Source organism: Melanerpes formicivorus, unplaced genomic scaffold (genome assembly GCF_026170545.1).
Source record: "Melanerpes formicivorus ecotype bairdi unplaced genomic scaffold, bMelFor1.0.p_v2 SCAF_6, whole genome shotgun sequence".
Classification (NCBI taxonomy): Eukaryota; Metazoa; Chordata; class Aves; order Piciformes; family Picidae; genus Melanerpes; species Melanerpes formicivorus.
In genome coordinates this window covers 18333226-18356452 of record NW_027142358.1, presented here as the reverse complement: position 1 = coordinate 18356452, position 23227 = coordinate 18333226, and the positions used below count along the sequence as shown (strand labels likewise).

Here is a 23227-nt window from a genome sequence, read left to right as displayed (position 1 = left end):
CTCTTTTTGCTATAGTTACAAAATGTGCAAGTACAAAAAGATCAGGATAACTGCTGCTCACTGTAGCTCAATGAACAATTTTAACCTTTTACAATTTTGTTAAAATCATTTGGAATATTTTGATTTTACATTTGCAGTTGAACTGCCAACATTTTCTTAAGTACAAAACTTAAACTGGAAAACCATTGACTAAAAAAGATGCAATGCACATTTCAGCCAGCTTTCCTTTTCCACCTCATTCTTATTCCAATGCACACACTGATAAGTAAAGATGATTTTTTTTGGTTTTTTTGCCTACAGTATACTCCTTCTCACTGACAAGAAATTCTACATCAGAATGGGCTAGAACAGGTTGTGTATCCAAAACATTGAGCATGATGGAGAGTGGCCAGCACTGGTGCTACACTGAGTCGTAAAGAAAGATAACGTAATGGGACGCTTTCCTTTCTGAGCCTGGATAATGATTGCTGGGATTTTAATAATTTCTTTTAAGCATTTAATGCTAAAATCCTGCCAATGCTTACATTGTCTTCATCACCACATGAAGCCAAATTAATATAAGACATAAGCAGGAAAAGAGTAGAGTGACTAGTCAACTTTGTAGCATCCATCTGCCAGTTTGGATTCCTGTCTTCTGCAATTCATGGCACTCCCTAAATAGGCAGATGAAAGATTAAAAAACACTAAAACCATTTGGCTTTGCTTGGGGGAAAAAAAAGGGGAGACAAAAAAAAAAAAAAAGCTTCAAACCCCCTAAGAATTAGAAGTACGGCAGCTGCCTGTAAAATACTTCCAAGAGCTAATAAGCAGCAGGCAGGTTTTGGCTTAAGGCTTAAGACATGCCTATGAATTTGTCCATGTGACTTCTCCATGTCATAGTCTTGCATACTAATCTAATGTGTGAACTATGAGGAAACTGTATTAAAAATAAAGGAAATTTTCTTTAAATACTCTTTTTCTGGTCACACTGGAAGAGCAAGATCCTGAGAATTTCCAGCAAGTGAGAAAGTATTTCTTGAAATGGTGGGGATTGCAGAGGCAGCAGTTCAACAAAAAATTATTTCAGTCATTCCTGTACAAACCAACCTGGATGCTGCGGAGAAAGTCAAAGGACTACTGTTGTTTAGTTTTATCTCCTGATCATTATTGAGGCTTGTCCCCTGGAACAAATTGCTCAGGCCAGCCACTCTTCCCTTCTGGATGGCACGCAAGGATTGTCGACGGTATTCATCCCGGGCCCTGCGTGCTTTGTGGCTCCTTTCCTCATCTGCAGCTTTGGATCGGCGCACTGCATGAAATTAATTGGAAGGGGTGGGGAGGAGAGACTTTAGAAATGTCAACAGCCATTTACCTCTTTTTTTATAGAACAACTTACTGCCTGTATTCCTTATGGGACCCAATTTTACAAACATTTGAACTACTATGCACTATCAAAAAGATGGCTAACTGGATGCCTTCCCTAATGCCTCTAATATAGGCCTACCAGTAGAAGAAGAATGTTAGACTTGAGCTATCCATGATTTCATCACTGTTAGCAATAATTGAGCCTCTACATGAGATTATATCTCACTCTTACTTTGGCTATAACTAGAGAAATCTTCTTTGGGACATCTTTTTAACCGGCAAAGCACCAAGTTTTAAGTTTCAAGAAACAATGTTCACTACTGGTTAAAATTGAGTCTAACAGAGTTCTTTGCAAATATGCACATAACTAGAACTGCAGGAGCTACTCACAAAATTTACAATTACAAGAATTGACATGTAGGTTGCACTTCCTGCTCTTCAAGTTGCTTTCTTCCTGGAAGGCATATGTTATCTTTGTTACAGTAATTAAAGTCATAGCAGTCTCCGTCCTGAAAATGGCTTCAGCAACAGAAGAGAAATTAATAGCCATTGGAAAAAGTATGCTGATGCTATGGATGGGGTTGTCTCACACTTCAGTCTCTGAAATTGCATGGAAAAGATCAGAATCTGTATTAGAAAATTTAATATACACTGATCAATGGCACTGACCAGGGAGTCTCATACTTCTATGAACTGCAGCAAGGCTGTTTCGCTCACCATTGCAGGTGAGGCAACTTTCCCTAAAGCCTCTTCATTTTAAAACTAATGTACCAGCAACCCTATCTTCAAAACAGTATCACTGAAATGCAAAAAAAGAATAGTACTACAAATATTTGTCATCTATCAGCTCCTTCCTCATGCCTCAGGTCCCATTTTGATGACTTTTTTTTTTTTTAAACAAATAACTTCAGACAGGCAAATTATTCCAGTGCAAAAAAAAAGAAACCCTTTAACATCCAGCAAATATTAAAGCAGCAGTTACTGCCTCCAGCAGCAATTATCAATCTGCCATGGCTATCCTGGCTTAGATCATCCTAATTCATAAAGTGCACACACTATTTCTTCCTTTACTTGGATTGTACCTGTGACTAGGAATACACAATATGATACCAGACAGCTGCGTTTTTGTTAGGCTGTTTGCATGCCTCTGCTTTACACTCCTGACTTAAAGCAAATAGAAGTATAAATGTGTTTCTCCAAATTGTGAAAAGGTTTAGTGGAATCAAAAAATGAAAATGCTCAAAGCAAAATTAACTTACATAAAACCATCTGGACAAATGAGGAAAAGATAAATGACCTTTAAGGTTGGAGTTATATGATATTAGAATCAATAAGGTTGGAAAAGACCTCAAAAATCATCAAGCCCAATCTGTCACCACAGACCTCATGCCTACTAGACCATGGCACGAAGTGCCATGTCCAATCCCCTCTTGAACACCTCCAGGGACGGTGACTCCACCACCTCCCTGGGCAGCCCATTCCAATGGCTAACGACTCTCTCTGTGAAGAACTTTCTCCTCACCTCACGCCTAAACTTCCCCTGGCACAGTTTGAGACTGTGTCCTCTCCTTCTGGTGCTGGTTGCCTGGGAGAAGAGACTAACTCCCTCCTGGCTACAACGTCCCTTCAGGTAGTTGCAGACAGCAATAAGGTCTCCCCTGAGCCTCCCCTTCTCCAGGCTAAACAATCCCAGCTCCCTTAGCCTCTCCTCATAGGGCTTGTGCTCGAGGCCTCTCAAAAGCCTTGTTGCCCTTCTCTGGACATGTTCAAGAGTCTCAATATCCTTCTTAAACTGAGAGGCCCAGAACTGGACACAGTACTCAATTATCAATATTATCATGGGTAGAAAGATATATAAGACTAAAAGCTCAAGGTAGCATAACAACTGAGTCATAAATACTTCATATGTATACCACTGGAAGGATTTCAGTTTCACTGAACAGCATACCCTGTAGTTTTAGCTAAACACAGTAACAAATGTACAGCACAGAAAACCAAACAGGTTTCAGTATCTTGGAGCTCATTTGTTTTTAAGGGTAGACAACATCAGCTAAATATGCTACTTCAGTGGATCATGTATCTTAATTATGAGTTCTGTGATTTGTCTTTTGTAAAGCCACTCAGAGACAGCAAAGAAGATGAGTGCAGTGCAGCTTGGTAAGACATTTAGAAACCAGTCATTGTTTGCGACAATCACAATATACAGATTAAGGGCAGACTGCTTGGAGCTTTTGGGGATTCTTTTCTATTGATGTACATGCTGCCTGGTAACAAAAAAGGTAAAGTATCTTCATGCCCCACTTTCCTCAGCCACAGACATTCCTACTGTATTTTTGCTAGCTAACAAATCTATAATATCAGAAGCTAGTGATCTGGACTATATTTTTCTAAATTATCAATTTTGGTATTTCTTGTCACAAAACAACAGGGAGAGGTAGCATAGTTTGCAACTGTTAACTATCAACATTCAGAAAAAAGTAGGTATGACCTGCAGTCTCCCGTATGCATGCATGTATCACAGAATTGTCAAGGTTGGAAGGGACCTCAAGCATCATTTAGTTCCAATCCCCCTGCCATAGGCAGGGAGACTTTCCACTAGATCACAACACATGTTCATGAGTTTCTGTATATATGTCAGAAAAGAGAAGGCTGCATGTCATATATAAATGCATGCATATACATGATATATTAAAAAAATATTTATATATACACACATATATAAGCATCTATTTCACATTATAAAGAACTTCTACTGAAACTTCCCCACTGAAATACCTGGCCATAGGGTTTCTTAATCCATCTTTTTTTCTCATTATTGGAGATTATTTCCCTATACCTTTTCTTTTAGTTATTTCCAAAACCCTCTTTCCTGGATATTTAGGAGTTGTCTAGTACAGCTCCTGCTGTGTATCTGTGTTATTCCAAATGTCTTTTTAAAACTCTGTGACTGGTTAAGGGACTGTGTGTCAGTCACTGGCATCAACAACTGGTTTTGCTGACTGTGGGATAACTGCCCAGTTTACTGTGGGACAGGAACGCAACTTAATTTAACACATTCTATTAGCATAGCTGGCAATGATCTAATATAAAATGTTTTGATATAGATGCAGAGTAATTCACATTGTGCTGCAGCTGAACTTGATCACTTAAATTGTGAAAGACCAGCAACTCCCCATTCTGTATAATCTATTTTGTGGGTTTTTTTGAGGAGCTGTGAGTTGTAGTCAGAGCTATGTAAAAGCAGGGGAAACCCCACTTGTTTTTCTATGAATATGCATCCTCATTTAAAAAATATTTTTTTCAGCTTTACCCTTGTTAATAATGCTTGGAAGCTTGTTTACGAGCAATTCAAAATGACTACTTAATAGATAAAGTTCAGTCTTCACATCTTCTGAGCACACAGTGCTTTTCCCTTTCCTAACTGGAAAATGCCACAAATGCTCTGCAATATGGGTCCAGTTCATCCTGAACTGTCTCCTGAACTGGCAGATGGGGGCAGGGAGCCTTAAAGTCCCCCTGAAATCTGTAAAGAAGTAATTAGGGACATGCTGAGCCACTTGGACACTCACAAGTCCATGGGACCAGATGGAATCCATCCTAGGGTGCTGAGAGAGCTGGCAGTTGAGCTGGCCAAGCTGATCTCCATCATTTACCACGAGTCCTGGCTCACTGGAGAGGTCCCAGATGACTGGAAACTGGCCAGCGTGATGCCTACGCACAAGAAAGGCCGGATGGAAGAACCTGGAAACTACAGGCCTGTCAGCCTGACCTCAGTGCCAGGCAAGACTATGGAGCAGTTCATCTTGAGGGCAATCACAGCACACCTGCAGGATGGTCAAGGGATCAGGCCCAGCCAGCATGGATTTAGGAAGGGCAGGTCCTGCCTGACCAACCTGATCTTCTTCTGTGTCAGGTGACTGCCTGGTGGATGTGGGGAAGGCTGTGGATGTAGTCTGCCTGGACTTCAGCAAGGCCTTTGACACCAGCCCCCACAGCAAACTCCTGGCCAAGATGTCAGCCTGTGGCTTGGATAGCAGCACTCTGTGCTGGGTTAGGAACTGGCTGGAGGGCCAAGCCCAGAGAGTGATGGTGAATGGTGCCACATCCAGCTGGAGGCCAGTCACTAGTGGTGTCCCCCAGGGATCAGTGCTGGGCCCCATCCTATTCAATATCTTTACTGATGATCTGGAGGAGGGGATTAAGTCCACTATTAGTAAGTTTGCAGATGACACCAAGTTGGGAGCAAGTGTTGATCTGTTAGAGGGTAGAAGGGCTCTCCAGAGGGACCTTGACAGGCTGGACAGATAGGCAGAGTCCAACATGAAGACATTCAACAAGTCCAAGTGCCGGATGCTGCACTTTGGGCACAACAACCCCATGCAGTGCTACAGGCTGGGGTCGGAGTGGCAGGAGTGCAGCCAGGCAGAAAGGGACCTGGAGGTAGTGGTTGATAGTAGGCTGAACATGAGCCAGCAGTGTGCCCAGGTGTCAAAGAAGGCCAATGGCATCCTGGCCTGCATCAGGAATAGTGTGGCCAGCCGGAGCAGGGAAGTCATTGTGCCCCTGTACTCAGGACTGGTTAGGCCACACCTTGAGTACTGTGTCCAGTTCTGGGCCCCTTAGTTTAAGAAGGATATTGAGACTCTTGAATGTGTCCAGAGAAGGGCAATGAGGCTGGTGAGAGGCCTCGAGCACAAGCCCTATGAGGAGAGGCTGATGGAGCTGGGATTGTTTAGCCTGGAGAAGAGGCTCAGGGGAGACCTTATTGCTCTCTACAGCTACCTGAAGGGAGGTTGTAGCCATGTGGGGGTTGGTCTCTTCTCCCAGGCAACCAGCACCAGAACAAGAGGACACAGACTCAAGTGGCACCAGGGGAAGTTTAGGCTTGAGGTGAGGAGAAAGTTCTTCACAGAAAGAGTGATTGCCCATTGGAATGGGCTGCCCAGGGAGGTGGTGGAGTTGCCATCCCTGGAGGTGTTCAAAAAGGGATTGGACGTGGTACTTGAAGTATAGTCAGTTATGAGGTGTTAGGTAATAGGTTGGACTTGATGATCTCTCAGGTCTTTTCCAACCTTAATGATTCTGTGAAAGGAACAAAGTAATCAGAATATATACATTTCTCTATTGAAGCTTAGCCTTAATTCTCACTTCTTAGTTTCAAAGAATAAGAGCTTTGAACAGAGGGTTCATTGAATCGTCCTTTTCCACTATTCCAATATTCATATTCGTGATATGAAATAAGAGTATATAATTGCTCTTAAAATACTTTTTTTCCTTTTAGTATTGATTCTTCAAGTTCTTCTACCTTCCTTTGTCATTTAGTATATTAAAAAGCATTAAAATTATGCATTTCAATTAACACTGTGGTTCTAAGGACTTTTGCTGTTATTCAGCACAATCAGAAATACAGCAGAAGCAAACTGAACTGAACAACAGAAACTAATATTAGCAACACTTTGCTTATTGCCTTGGCAGTAAACAGCTGAGAGATAATGTGATGAGAGAGATGAATCCTCATCATGGCCTGAATTCCATCTACTAAATAAATTAGTAGTGTCATCAATATCCTGGCCACATTTTCTCCCTACAATAGCCGCTGTACCACTGTTGCTCCTCTCCAGCACTGACCTCCAACACTGTTGCATATGAAGGGCTGACTTCAAGGAGGTACAAAGGAGCCTGGCCTTTTTCCTAATGGGCAGTATGGTTTCCACTGCAGGTGTGTTGAGACAGAAGATGTTAATATTACATCTACTTGTAATTCTCTTATGCATTCATGCATTTATTTGTTGCCTTGAAAAGATGACAAGTGGATGGCTTTACTGCTTTACTTAAGTTGACTATTCCTTTTGGATGGACACTAAGAGTAAATTTGAGGACACAATTACCACAGAAAGGAAAAATAATTAAATCTGGAACCAATAGCAAAGGGAATAAATCTGGTGAACCTGAGGTACTAGTTCATTCCACGGCAACTTCATATGTTCCCACACCCAATTATTTGCTATTGCCTGTCTGCTCAAGGTTCTCACTTCTGCTGCAAAATTACAGAAATGTAAGATGTTAGCATGCCTCAGGAAGCTTAATGAAAGTCTGATGGGATAGTCTAAACCAGCCAGGAACTAGTTTCAGATATGGCACTAAACACTGCATCTGCTTATCTTGAGTTGTCACACCCATTTGCTAATGGAGCACAATTCTAAGCCCTCAAACCAACTGGAATAAATGGAGACACTGAGATAAGTATAAGAGGATAAACAAGGATGTGATACACTTTAGTCATTACTCTGCAGTTAGTTTAATGCTTAATCAATTACTGATAACAGCATAAACTCTGGCAGAGTAGAATTTATAGTAGGCTGCAAACCCCAACTGTGGTACCACCAGCTAGAAGGTGCTGAGCTTTTGTTTTGCCATGTCAGTGCTATTATTGGTGAGCAGGCTAGATAGTTTGTGATTATGTGAGCTGCTCTTGATCACTGTTTTGACCACAAGCAGACAACTCTATAGGTATTGAAACACAGAACCCATCAGAACATACTGAATTCTCCAAAGGTTAGATAAACAAAAAAGATGGGTTGTAGATTATATTCATCAGCATATGATGCAGTTAAAAGTGTTTTAACGGTTAAGAATGCCATTACAAAAATCATGGTCACCACCTTTCACAGCTTATTCCTTTTCTCTCTGCCTCCTCCTATAACTCCACTTTTGCATTTCTTGTCTCTGCCCCTGTACAACCAGCACTCCTTGAGAAACCTGAGAAAAACCTATAAAACCTCAGTTAACTCTAAATTGTAATAATAGGAAAACATAGCTGATTTTAGTAATGTTTACAGTATTTTATTTCCAATGTCAGTATACAGATAAGTTGGATTTCTTTATTTAGTTGTTTTTTTTAACATGGTTGCAAACGTATTATATTTCCATATCTATCATCAAAGAAGTATTAAAGTACATAATACTATCCCCCTACACTAGTTTGCCAGCTGATGCTAATTGGCAATACCTCATTTTCTAAAGAAAAATGAAAGGGATATTTTTTCCCCAACTCATTCTGCTCTTAAACTCCTAACATACAGAAAACTACAGGTTTCCTTTCCAAATAAACGTGTACACCTAGATTTAGATAATCCTCCAGGAAATAATTACCTTCTCTTTATTGGCAGTATAATATACAGAGGTTTTGTTGACAAAAATAAGCATAGACTACCATAAGCTTGGAAAACGGCACCAGTGTACTTTATATAGATTTAATTGAAGTTGTACTGAATGAGTCACTATCACATCAAATCCAGCTACTAGGACTTCAGTAACTAGTCCTCAGAAACTCCTGAATCTATGACTAAAACCATAAAATAAACTCACAGCATATTTTGAAACATTTATTTTGACTGCTGTCAGGAAATAAGTAACACTACAGCGGTATTTTTTTCCTACTTCATAAAGTATTTCATACAAAACACGCTATCAGTTCCTTATAGTTCCTCTTTTAGGATTAGTTGGCTAGCCTTTGTGTTACATATAATTAGTATTCCTAAGGTTGGAAGAGACCTCAAAGATCATCAAGTCCAACCTGTCACCACATGACTAGAGTAGGGAGGACACTACTGCCCACTGCAGGCTTCAATTCACGACCTTCCCATTAAGGGTCCAATGCGCTACCAACTGAGCCACTGTATTTTCCCTAATTAATACAATACCCCATGAGCTTAAGCTTTCCAATCATTACATTTCCTTTTTCTACACAGTAATTGGATCAGTATAAATGTAGAAAAACAAATATTCTTCCCACAAAAATGGCACAATTCTTATTGTAAACAAATTTCCTACTTCTGAAACCAACTATAAAATAGAGTCCAGTTCAATCACAATAACCTATTAAGTCTTATTTACTCATAATGTAAGCCTTTATATACACATATGTATACATACTGTAGATAAGTAGTAATATAATTGTTCTGTTCCTTACAGACTTTAAGAAAGTACTAATATATTTTTAATAAAAAATATTATATTAATAATTTCAGGGTAGCTATTATTATTTGTCATAATCTTTTGAAATAAAGTATGTTTCAGTCATTGCTTGACCCCATCACCATATGAAAGTAATTAAAATACAGTTGAAGACAGATTTTACTTCTTCAGAGACAGCTGAAAACAAGCTGCTGAAATAACTGTATCCAGAATAGTACTAATTAATTATCTCAGTCACTGTACACACACAAAAAATTTCTGTAAGACATTGATGTGAATTTTTACTGAGAAAGAAATGTGAAATCACATTACCTGCTGTTTGAAAGGTCAAGTTGATAATTTCCTGCAAAATAACATAGTATTTTGCATTGCTCTGGGCAGAAGAGACTGTCAACAACATCTTTTTCCATTCTACCTGTCTCTTTCTATTTGCTTTTAGAAATGGATTCATCCTGTGAAGGCAATTTTACTTACACTGTTCTTCCCACTCCTGGTCATCATCACTGTGTTGACTATGCTGCTGAGCTTGCTTGAGGCTCAGATACAACTCTTTTGCTCGAATTTCTTCTTGCTGCCTTATTAATTCTTCACCTTTTTGTCTTTCCTCCTCTTCTCTTTTCTAGTAAAAGTAAAGTAAAACCGAGATGACTGAAGAGCAAGACCATGGCAAATGCTAGGATACTGCTTCAGTTGCTTCTATCCATAGAGCAGCTACATTACTTGGGACAAATCACTGTCACTTCTAACTTACCACAACAGGCATAACAGAAGTTTCCTACCACTCAGGAATTTTTGAGGAAAGTACGTTTGAGTGGCACAAGTATCACAGGAATAAGCAACATATAAGTATTTAAGACCTGAAATTTATATGAAAAACATGTTTTATCACACAGCACCAAAGCCATGATACCCTACAATCCATAAGCAATGTTCATTTTAAGTCAAGGTTGTACTCCCACTGGAGAGATCACTGTCACTCAAACAGTATATGCATCATCTGCAGAACCTGTGGAAATCAGAAAAGGATTTACTGATATTCTTAGTTTAGAAACCGTGACCATGTGTCATCACAAGCAACACAGCGAAAAATGTTTTTCAAGTATCATGATCATTATGTTCTGGAAGAAAAACTAGATCCTTCACAACGCACCAGTCACTATGTAAAATGTAGCTAAAAGTAACATACAAAAGAATTCTCTTACAAAAAGACCTTAAAGGAGATGGAAATATGTTAACGTGTGCTTCTACAGCTGGCCTTCCACATATTATCAATAACACAGGAGCTTGATTAGTGCAGAAAGAGGAATCCTGATCAGTGTTCTAATAAGTTTATTCATTATTCAATAGAATGCCCCTAAAAGACCTCAACCTGAATTTCATGAAACATTATTCATATTATTGAGACATCTTTAATAGTGCATACAAACAGGTTTTTATTTAATTTTCTAATGGAACCAACACTATACAAGCTTCTGGATAAGAATTTAGTAATAAGTCACTAAGCAGAACCACCCTCAATTACTACCCCTCAATTACTACTACCTGGTTACCTAGCATAAAGTGTAAGTAAGGGAAGCCTAAAATAGACTGTGAGTTGTTGAAAAATGAATCCTACCAAATTTCTAGGTGAAGCAACTGAAATCAGGTGAAGCTCTGCTTTTTACATTAGGAGGTTTTAAGAAGAGCTGTCATCTTTAAAGAACTTATGTTTATTAAAGCTCAGAAGTGAGATCTCATGAGATCTTTGCATTTTTCTATATTTGCTCCCTTTTGTTAGGATTTTAATGTTTAATTTCAATGGAGCACAGGAAAAAATAAGAAAGAAAAGAAACCAACAAAAATAAAAACCCCAACCCTGATTTCTTTAAACTGTAAAGGAATTTTCTCAAAAGCACCAACATATTCTGTCATTCAGCTAAGCTGACATATTTGAGCAAATGCTTCTCAGTTTCAGACTTTGTATTGGTAATTTTATTTTTTTCTTAAGACATGGTATGATGTTCAGATGGGTTTGCTCCCACTCTCAGAGGGGAATCAAACATATTGAGCTTTCTTATTATATCTCATTTGTGCACCACAAACTTTGTGAAAGGGCATATTTTCTAAGTTTGAAAATAAACTCTTATCACAGCAGTCTTCAGAGCATAACCAAAACAATCCATGGTCTATTTTAATAAGTACTACAAAGAAGAGTGAAGAGATTTAAAAAGTTGGGCCCAAATCTGACTTATATTATTCTCTAAACTTAATCTGTGGGTTCAGAGATGCAAAACTCTGATGTTGCTCATAATCCTGCAGATAGTAATTTGCATACCTATTGTTTTAACACATTGGTTCATTCTGTTCAATGTGTGAGGATGCTACTTACATGAAAGTTCACACTATGTATCAGTGTTATAATTCAGCCTCTTTTTAGGCTGAAAGGAACAGAACTGTCCAAAAGCTGTATTAATTCAGTAAAATCATATATTAATTAATTGATTAACATTTCCTTAAAGTAAATAGTTTGTACTTTATAATACATGTATAGTACTCATTCGAAGGTCATTTGTAATATCCTAACACATGCCAGGAAACAAATACCAAATGTAACGTGAATACAAATGTCAAAACAATGTTGCTAACTCTCCTAAGAGGGACTCATACACATTTTCCCAATGGTCAAACAGGCAATTCATACACTCATAGAATGGTTTGGATTGGAAAATACCTTAAAGATCATATAGTTACAACCCCCTTGCCATGGGCAGGGAGATCTTCAATTAGACCAGGTTGCTCAAGGCCTCATCCAATCTGGCCTTGGACACCTCCAGGGAAGGGACATCCACAACCTCCCAGGGCAACCTGTTCCAGAGTCTGACCACCCTTTCTGTAAAGAATTTCTTTCTAATATCCAGTCTAAATCTATCCTCCTCGAGCTTCAACCCATTCCCTCTTTTCCTGCCACAACAAGCCCTTGTAAGCCCCTTCCTAGCTTTCCTGTAGGCCCCTTTCAGGTACTAGAAGGCTGCTATAAGGTCTCCCTGGAGCCTTTTCTCCAGGATGAGCAGCTCCAGCTCTCTCAGCCTATGTGCTTAGGGAAGGTGCTCCAGCCCTCGGATCATCTTTGTGGCCCGCCTCTGAACTCGCTCCAGCAGTTCAATATCTTTCTTATGCTGAAGCTACCAGAACCTGACAGTACACCAGGTGGGATATCACAAGAGCAGAGTAGGGGGAGTTAAAGGAAGACAACTCCAATTCTTTCAGAAGACAGCTTCCCAAAGCAAACGATATTAACATTTGCAACCTCTGAAAGCTCTGTGAGGGTCAGAAGCAGCAGAAGGAATCAAGACTGCTTAGGTTTTCTGATTATCAGTCATATAAATAGCACATTTAAGGAAGAATGACAAAAAGACTGAAAAGTAGTAATCAATGTAGCAGTGACAGGCTACATCATCTTCAGAGTGGGAAAACAGAATAAAAATTTCCATATTTTGAAAGAATTCAATTACTTTTCCATTTCTCTAAGTAAGATAAATCAACATTTCTCTATTTAGCACAGATGAGCTCCACCAGTTTACAGCAGTGGAGAATCTGTCATCTTCATAATAGAAGAAAGGAAAATACCTGATTTGGTATAAATAGTGATGTACCTGTATAGTGAGTAATAGTTCCATAACACACATGATAAACAATACAGTAGATTGTTCTTATTATATCTGACAAAGAAAAGCCTAGTATTGTTCGTCAGTCAATTCTAGTCCTACTATTTTTGATTATTTCTAACATCTTCCTCCAATTATTATCTTCTGAGTCCTAAAAAGATTAAAGTAGACAGTTCATCATTTTTGAAAAGTCAATGCATTCTGGAAGCACTGATTTCACAGCTTCTTCAGAATAATAATTATTTTTAAAGGATCTTTTTTAATATCCCCTAGAATTAGAGATCCCATATTTCAGTTGCTACTAAATGTCCTCTGTTCCTTCCTTGGAAAAAGTATTTAATTAGCTATTCTTTATCCTTAATAGGAGAATATTTATTCACTTAGCTTTACAATTTTAAAAAATCAACTACATCTAGGCTGTCTTTTCAGGAAGATGGACAGACATAGGCATAATCTTGGGCTATCAAAAGGATTCTTTATTCAACATCTCAAACTACAAGGAAAATTTAATATGGGGCTAGGGGATGGGATGTGGGAAATCAATCTCTCGGCAGTTTCCCACACAAGAATTCTGTCACAAGTTGTTTTCATGTAGCAACTCTTGGACCTTTTCTAACTCCATCTCACACCCAAATAATGGAATTCTATGAGTTTAAAATGATGAAAGTTTCCAAAGGACACAGACCAAACCCTAGAAACTAAAACTCAAGTATGGTTTGAAATCTTGAAGAAAAGCAGTAATGCCTACTAAGAAAGTAATACCTTTATTTATTTATTTAATAAGGAAGATTTAAGTCAAAGAAGAAACAACAACAAACATCACTGGCACTTGATTCTGAATTTGTGCAAGGTTTTTATACAATTTTCCTTTTTAAAGGAAGAAAAATGTTCTATTACTCAAATTGGTACGGGGATGCATGTGCATATTGTACAGCCCCTTAAAAGTGTGAGTAGAAACAACCCTTGTTAGAATGACATGGGAAAGAAAAATCATCTTTTTACAAAGTGTATGCTTGTATTTAAAAGGAACAATAAACAAACTTTTCAAATTTACTCCACTGAAAGAACACAGCAACCAGTTAAACTGCTTCTCCCTGTGAACCTAATCCTGCACATCAGACATCTTCCGTCTGACAGTTGAGCGAGATTGTACTGCATGCCGTAACCCTCTCCGCTCTTCCGGAATAAATAGGAAGGCGACAATTCAGTACAGAGATGCAAATTGCCAGGAAATACCAACCTGCTGCAACAAATCACATTGGTGATTCAGTAGGCAGCAGTAATACTCTTGGTTTAACTCCACTGGAGAATTTGAACATGCCAAACAATCTTATCTAGCCTCTGGCAGTTGAGCATTTACCACAAATTTGTTAGTGTAAATCTGTGCCGCACAATGCTTGATAGCTTTACTGCAGTCAGCTCTAAGTAATATTTAATATTAGTCATTGCTATCCTCTAATGATTCGTCCCAGTGCACATGAGAAGAGATTAGGCCAGCATTTAGATTTTGCTGCAGAAAGATTTAAAAAAAAAAAAATGCACTGAGGAAAAGCCAAAATACAGATGTTGGATTTTTTCACAATGGAAAACAGAGCTTCTGGCTGCCCTGTGTCTTGAGGTCTCTCTGGGGAGCTTTACAGAATAATGCAAGGCAGCTGAAAGACTGCCATCCTCCTCAGGGCAAAATCTTCAAGGCACAGTTGTTACAGCAGACCTTTCAGAAGCAACGGTACCTTGGATTTCCTCAGTGCTTCAGTGTCATGGCAGGGCCAAACGAGCCCCAGTACAAACCCAGCCAAACCCTGATGTGTCTAGACATGGCCCCCTCTCCCCCACTCCTTCTTGCAGAAATTGGTGTAATGCAGGAAGAGGAACAAAAGAGAGGCCCCCAACATGTCTGGATAAACAAATCTAACACTGGGGTAAGAGCACATGTACTGGCCACCGCTCCCTGACCAGGCCTATGTTTCTGCCTTTCATAGCCACAGCCAGGTCTTTTCATTGGGTAACTATGTGCTGGCTTCAGTTGCCCTATTGAATCTCAGGCAAGATATACCTATACAGGCTGATTTCTAGTTGTCTTGCCTTGCTTCAACCTGCTTTGCCTTGGACTGCCTTGCTTGAACCTGCTTCAAGTTGCCTCGCCTTGAGTGCCAGGTCCAGAGCCTGGGATAAAGCCACGAGCCTACTCACTTCAAGCTACAGAAGCTATGGAGCCAAGCCTTGCTTTTCCTTGCAACCTCAAAGATCATCATTCCTGATAGGTAAACTATCCTCATCAGTGGCTCTGATTTTCCCAATTTTATCCATATAAAAGCTTTGATAAATTTACTAGCAGTCCAGAATAAATACAGTGACTTCAGCAGCACAATCATTACTGATGTCACCAAGGAAAAGATTTTTTTTTTAAATAAATATCACAATTCCTCATAAATAGGATAGAAAAATCTGAAAGCCTGATTCTCAACAGAAACTAACAGCTGCTTTACTTCCAGCATCATTCAGTAAAAGAAAAGAAAAACAAAACAAACAAAAAAAAAGGATTTCTGAACTGTGGTCACACAAAAGAAAATTAAATATTGCTGAATTATTTTAATTGAACTGAAGGAATCCAGTTGAGGCATTTTTAGTCTGAACTAGATGCAAATCCCCAACAAGAAGCTGTTGTCATATTCCTGGATTCTAAATATGCTATCCCTGGGAAAGATTTCAGTGCTTTCTTGGCACAGCAAAGCACAGAGCTGAACTTACAGCTTATTTGCACTTAAAAATAACAGGCCCATTCAAGTGTTTGATGTTTACTTGAAGACAAGGGTTTTTATCAGCTTGAGACTGAATGCTTAGTGCTAAATCATAAGAAACCTTCTATTCTGTAAGCAGTGACAGTAACATTCTACAGTATTCCTAAACTCTACATCTGGCAGCAACTGCCTGAAGAATCAGCACTTTTGGGCACAATTAAGCACTCAGATGTGTTGAAAACCCACCCAAATCAATAGGACTGAAGTGTGTTCATTCCATTAAGCATAAGCTGTCCTTATTAAAGATTTCCTGAACTGTATCATTGTCTTCTTTCATAGAATTGGAAATAATGAAAACACGGAGCCTAGAAAAAGCTCACTTTACTCACTCCAATCCTAACTGGAAGTAAAGATGATAAATTTGAATTTAAAAAAGAAATTAAAAATGCAGCGCTGGCTAAAGGAAATTTTAAAGCACAGTTACTCTTTTGTTGCCTATTAAGAGAATAAAGATCATTTCTCCTTAAGTCTTATTCTCATCAAAACTCCTAGTAAATGATGTATGGAAAAAAACAGTGTCCTTAAAAATTTACATGCAGCTTTTGCTTAACACACATTTCATCTCCCAAGGAATTTTTTAGAAGCAATATAGCTTTAAAGTCAGCTGTGTTTATATTACTATATTTGGCAGGAATCTGGTATTGACAAGCAGACAGTACTTTAAAATTAATGTTCTCTTGCTTTAAGTAGAGCTGAGAGGTCACTCTGTAATTTCTGAATGTAGCTGAAGCATACCCCCTACCTGGGGCTGGCTGACATACCTTTAATTTGCCTTAGCTCACCACATTGTTCACAACTTTCAAAGACAGCAACTGGTAACAGTAGAAAATTACACCTATGATCGCATAGCCTTTGTGAATTGGCAAAAAGATTAATGATAGTAATTGGCTCTTTTATTTGTCCTTGGGAATAGGTGCATAAAACAAGAACTGTCCTTAAACTGCAAAAATAGAGCAGTCAACATTTATATTCTAGCATCATAAATTAAAGGCATTTCTGCTTAAGAAACATCAAAGCAAGCAATACTTTTCTAATAGTGCTGGAAAAGGATACAGGGATGATCGTTCACTTTGATATGCAAGGTGTCATTTATCTAGTGCAGCAGCCCTAAAGTCCCATGATAGGTCAAGAGGAGTAAAAGCACTGTTTGTGATACAATATAGTTGTAAATTAAACACACCAGCAAAACCAGACAGTTCCAATCTCCCAAGTAAAAATTCTTCAAGATGAAGTATTAGCAGAGACTGAACTTTTCATACCCTAGTCTGGAGACCGCTTTAAACACAGGCTGGTCATCATCATCAAAGGATGATTACCAATGTATTAAATATTTTAAGCCTGTTAAAGTGGGCTTGATAACTGATCTGCATTTCATTCCACACCCTGAATCATTCATGAAAGGTACATTTCTTCATGATTGAAGTCATACATGAATGGACTCATTAATTCATCTTTTTCTTCAACACCTAAGTTCTATTCACTATTTGTACTTGGAGGGAGATGCCAGAAACATAACTTTCTATTTTCCTAAGTACTTTTCCATTCATTTAGCTTGTTAATATTTCATGTAGTTCTTCCACTGAAGAATAGTTGTAAAAAGAATAAGATGAGAAGGAGAATGAAAGCCAAATGAGCCTAAGTAAGCCAGTGGACAGAGTTAACCCCCCCATATTACCCTGAGAGATTCTCTTGTCTTTGAAATGCCTTTACTGTTTTTATGTAGTTCTACAGCACATAGGTACATGATCTGCTCTTTCAAGACCAAGTAACAGATAAGCTGCTTTTCTGAGTACCAAACCATAGTACCAGGGATCAGTCCTGCATTTGGATCTCTGCTGGTGGAACTCTGTGCAAGTCCCTCCTAATAGACCTCCAATTATAGACCAAACTGAAGATTCAGGGCTGTAGGTGTAACTAGATTATGTTGTCAGATTAACACAGCAAATGCCAGGAACACACTCAAAACGTTTAAAAAGCAACCACTGCATAATATCTCATCTCCAAACTCGTCTTTGAAGCCAAAGAGTTCATTTCTGCTGGGTCTTTTCTTACAAAAAAATTGTTCCATTTATTTAAATTTTTGCAAATATTCTCTTAAAATGCTTCCTTTAAAGAAGCCATAGGGGAAAAGAGTTTCTGTTTATTTGAGAAAGTGAAAGTCTTGGCAGCTTTATGATAAGGGATGAAGACATTCTGGCCAAAGGTTAGTATTTGAAATTCAAAGTAGAAACTGAACCAAATTCTCATCCCACTTACAGCAATTCTTGTTCCTTCCAGGCACACAGCTGGATTGGAGAATACCTGCTCACTTCCCAAGAAACAGCGGGAACACAGACCACTGTGACACTACCTTTCCATGAACATGAAAATGAGCAGAATTCAGTGGCATTCCTTTTAAATTGTATCAACAACTGAAAGAGTAGTTTTCCTTAATAGAAAATTCTGATTGCTGGCCACTCACAAGTTGATCACTTTGCTTTATTAAAAAAGTCTCTTTCAAGCAGAGCAGTAACAATGAGCTTGTGGACATTTACCCCATCTAGTATGTCATCATATAGTGATAGAGATACAAGCCAACAGTGTATTGGTCTTTCTTCAAGAGGGTTTTGCTTTCCAGAAAGCAGAGGAAAGAGTTTTTAATTAGTTGCTGTGCTCATTATTCATGCATTAAATAAAGCACTTGAGAAGTAAGTTTCATTACTTATTGACATCAAATTTCAAAGGCAGTGTTCTCTCCTATGAATTCAAATTAATTGTGCAAAGGTAAATGAACAACTTTGTGCAGAAGAGTCTACAGGAACCACCCTTGCTACATAATCACCCTCAAAGCCCAGACCCACAGTTTATAGAATGACAAGTAACTTGCTGATACTAGTTTGTAATCAAACCACATAAATTTAAAACTGAGTTTTTCAGCATTCCTCCCATCGCAGAGGGACAAGACAGATGTCTATCTGCACTTTCTGCACCTTTAATCACCTCCCAGGATGGGAAAAATGACATAGCAAGCTGTCAGCAGGGGAGAAGTATGTAGACAGAAGTTACTGGATGCAGATCTCCTAGGAGTGGTATTTTGCAACGGGCTTTCTCCATGGAAACCCAACCTCGCCAATGCAGTCTTATGCAGTCCTAGAGTGTACAAACCATCCTTGGAAGACTGATGATTTCATTGCACACTAAACCAACTCTATTTTGTTTTCTCATATTTAAACAAGATTTTATCTTTATAAAGTAGTATGAAAAGGGTAGACAGAGGTCATCTTTTCCTGTTTAGTTTTCAAATTGTTATTTTAAACAATGGGGGGGAGGGAAGGACTATTCTCACATGAATCTTAAAACTCTATAACTGAACCCATAAAAATTCATGATTAAGTAAATAAAAATGAGGCAAATTAACTTCTCCCAGCAAAGTCAACTGGACTTTTCCTACATGCTGAGAGAAGGATCCACCTCTCATTATCTTAAAGCAAGCAATGACAGAATTTTCAAGTTAAATATGTGAATAGCTCATTCAAAATACATTCAAGCAAATAAACTTAAAATGAGACATTTCACAATTCTACATTTTTCACCCCAGTATGATTCACTCAGCACAGCTGACTGAACAATTCTGTTAATGTGTGAGATGAACAACCAGTCTGATTGTCCTAACACTTCTGAATGAGATATATAATTTTTTGCACCACTCACCCAGCTGTTCTTGTGAACACCATGTAGCTATTTGTACATTCTGGAATGAAACAATTACAATTCTGTTTTTTAAGGCTTGTTAATAAACAAACTTAAGGCAAGAACTTTGACTCCATATAAAAACACTACTAAAAAAGCAGAATTACTGTATGCAGACCTTCAGTTCCTCCTGAATTCTTTCCTCCTCCAATTTGGCAGCTTTCCGATCTTCTATTTCTATTTTCCATTTCTCTGCTACTATTCTGGCTTTCTCTTGAGCCATAGCATCCCGGAATTTCTTTGTAATTTCAGCTTCTTTTTGTCTCCTTCAGAAAAGAATTCAGAAATAAAGAAAAATCATTTAAGACATTGATCAGTTTTTTAAACTGAGGATCAATACTTGCTCACTGGCTGCAAGAAATATTTTGCATAAGACTTTATGGAAATGTACAAGAATCTAAATGTATTTAAATAAGAGACCTACCACAAATCAGATTTGAGGAAAATATTCAGAAAGCAGACATTTTCAATTTTTGATAAACAACTAATTAAAATAACACCTTCCAAATCAGAGAAGTACTTCTTGACTGTCTCTGAGTCATACCATATTCTTCATACCTTGGCTGAAAAAAAACTTTTTTTGGTCAGCCTAGCAAAGCATGATTGGGAATTTACTATCTCTTAAATATCAATGCAGATGTCTGCAAAATTCTTACTGCAGATCGTTTGCTAGTACTGATAATAAAAAACCTAACATAGAGCACAAGTTGAAGCTTTTAATCTCTCCTTAGATATACAATCACTATAAACAGGAACCACCTCCTATAAAAAGGAATAACAGAATGATATGCTATTTAAACTGTCACTTCAGTGCTGCACTACAAAAGGAATTACAGGAGGCAGGTGTCCTATTTCCTAACAACATCAAGCATCAAAACACTTTTGAATCTCTCAAATCTGGAAGAGGCCCTGCTGGAAACACCAGCGTGGCACTTTGTGTAATTATTCTCTGAACTGCTGGGATAAAAATCAATACAAGCGATATCCAAATAAAATTGATTTCAAAAAGATTTTATGCACCAAATCCCCATCAAGGGCATAGAAGTGTGACAAAACAAACATTTCTGATTTAATCATCTTAAACCTGATTGTTTCATTTTTAGTGAATTACAAAATGGTCAATGATTTAGCAAAATTCCCCAAATGTGTTGTGTTGGGTTTTTGGTGGTGGTGGTGGGTTTTTTTTGTGAAAGAGGGTGTGGTGGTTCACAGTATCACAGTATAACTTAGGTTGGAAAGGACCTCGAGGATCATCAAGTCCAACCTATCAACACAGACCCCATAACTAGACCATGGCACCATGTGCCACGTCCAATCTCCTCTTGAACGCCTCCAGGGATGGTGACTCAACCACCTCCCCGGGCAACCCATTTCCAATGACGAATGACTCGCTTGGTGAAGAACTTCCTCCTCACCTTGAGTCTAAACCTCCCCTGGCACAGCTTGAGACAGGGCTTTTGCTTTTCCATATTCAATAAAAAATATATTATACATTTTTACACGCTGAAAAAATGCCAAAACAAGTGAAAGCAAATGCTCAAAAAACATACTTATGAGTTTTACCCACCATTACCTGCTGCCTTTCTATAAGGCCATGTCTCCCATTATGCCAAGTGGACCCTGAATTCATATTCTTAAATCCTCACCATAATTCTTCTGCTTCCTTCTGTGCTTGTTGCCTGGCACGCTCTGCTATTAGTTCCTCTGATATCTGTTCATACGGCTTGTCACCTGGGGCTTCTCCCATAACCCAGACCCAGACCTCACCATCCTTCCCACGCAGCCACTGCACATGTTTGCCATTACCTGCAACAGCCACCAAGAACAAACCAAAAATATAAACAAGACTCAAATTGTTATACAGATCAAAAGAAGAGAAACCTGCAATTTAGAAACATTGTATAATTTACAATTAATAATAAAAACATTACTAAAAGGTTAGATATAGGCTTCAGATTTGACAGATCTACCACATGGGTACACGGGTTTGTACACTCTAGATCACACAATCATTAAAGGCTCATCGTCCCACAAAAATAAAGAACTGTTAATTCTGACATGCGTGGTGGAGTCACCATCACTGGAGTTTAGGATGAGACTTGATGGGGAGTTTGGTGCCATGGTTTAGTTCATTAGATGGTGCTGGATGATGGGTTGGACATGATGATCTTGAAGGTCTCTTCCAACCTGGTTTGGTCCATTCCATTCCATTCCACTCCTATTCTATTCCATTCCATTCCATTCCACTCCTATTCCATTCCATTCCATTCCACTCCTATTCCATTCCATTCCATTGCTTCACTCAGCAAGGGATGAATCAAGAGAATGGAAAAAAATGGAGCAATAACAACTAGTTACATTATGTGACCAGCAATGTTTCAGCACACAGACAACGTTGAGTGTTGAGCATAAAAAGACTTCATTAGAATCACTAAAAAAAAAATAATCCATTAATTTCTGCTCCCACTGCTAAGAAATTTCAGGAAGCCTGAATATTTGGAGCACACCACTCAGCACTGCTTTTCTGTTTGGCTAGGCGATTGAAAGGCATTAAGTTACTAGTTTAGTTTTCAGGAGTTACGCAGTGCAAAAATCTGTGGTTACCGTGATGACAGAGGCATTGCACAAACGCCAAAAAAAAGACTGAGTGCTACTTAAAAAACAGACTGCATTTGTTGAACCTTTGTGTCCAAGAACCAACTGCTGACTACAAAGGGCATTAGATTAGATTCCATCTAAATACAGTTTAAGGCATATACACTACCTGTCTTACTGTGGTTTGATCTTTTCCTCTTCCTTTTTTATGTATAACTCATAGGTATATTACGCATTTTGGAGGCTCATAATAAGGAATTGGTAGAAATGCTTCTTATACATCCATTTCTATGTTTTATATCTCAGAAATTTGTTGAAATAGTTCTTCACAAAAGGAGGCTCCATCATTTTACCATTGCCAAGACAGACAATGGATTTATTTTAAAGAATGAAGACTAAAAGGCCATGAAAGCTCCGTAGCTTGTCTCATACAGTACAAGAGAATTCACCCTCTTACCCAAATATTAAGGTTATTGAATTGTGCATCACCACAATTATAAAAGGCATCATGTCTCATTTGAAAACATTTGACATTTTCCTAGGTAGTTCTTCCTCTGATGTTCCCATAAGAGATAAAAGAAACCTGGTCCTATGTGGGTGGGCAAGTTGCTCCCATCTTTCTACATCTTTCTCAACTAGCATCAGCTTAGGTACTCTCACCTTCAGCTGCCTGCTGTTCTGTGATAGAACAGCATCCATTTAAGCAGATCAAGTTTCCCAATACACAATCAATATTTTTTTTTTTTTTGACATCCCAAATTAACCAGAGAAAACTTTGGGATGCAATGAAGTGGAAATGTTGACAGCAGGCAGTGCCAGTGCCAACCCACACTCCCAAGTTTTGACAACATAAACTTAGAGCAACAAACATATCAGACCTCTCAGTGAAAGTTAATATTCTAGATCCAATTTTAAAATGTGATTTATATGTAAGACCAAGTGTTGGCCTAATAGTAGTGACTTCAAAGGGGAATGTGGAAGTCTAAGCTAATAATGTTTTGCTTCAATAACTCTGAAAAGCATTTGTTTTTTCACAGTCTATCAGATTATATCGCAGGTTATAAACACAAATGTATTTTATTTATGTATATTTCTGTGTATCTGTCAACACAACATTTGTGTTGAGTTTCTTTGGTT

At 38.4% G+C, this 23227-nt stretch overlaps 1 protein-coding gene across 8 annotated transcripts in view; it reads right to left on the bottom strand.

Annotated features, from left to right (window-relative positions):
• Nucleotides 1-23227, bottom strand: part of SH2D4B (SH2 domain containing 4B) — a 109246-nt gene that overhangs the window by 27034 nt on the left and 58985 nt on the right. For 7 of the 8 annotated variants that reach the window (XM_068139969.1, XM_068139970.1, XM_068139972.1 and 4 more), the window contains 4 exons: nucleotides 21142-21301; nucleotides 19614-19761; nucleotides 9796-9940; nucleotides 1087-1288 (listed from right to left, as the gene is read on the bottom strand). In XM_068139969.1, the coding sequence (XP_067996070.1) occupies nucleotides 1087-1288; nucleotides 9796-9940; nucleotides 19614-19761; nucleotides 21142-21242 (596 nt within the window). In that variant the 5' untranslated portion in view covers nucleotides 21243-21301. Of the gene's footprint in view, nucleotides 1-1086; nucleotides 1289-9795; nucleotides 9941-19613; nucleotides 19762-21068; nucleotides 21302-23227 lie in introns of those variants that run through there. The other variant, XM_068139975.1, reaches the window with a different exon arrangement.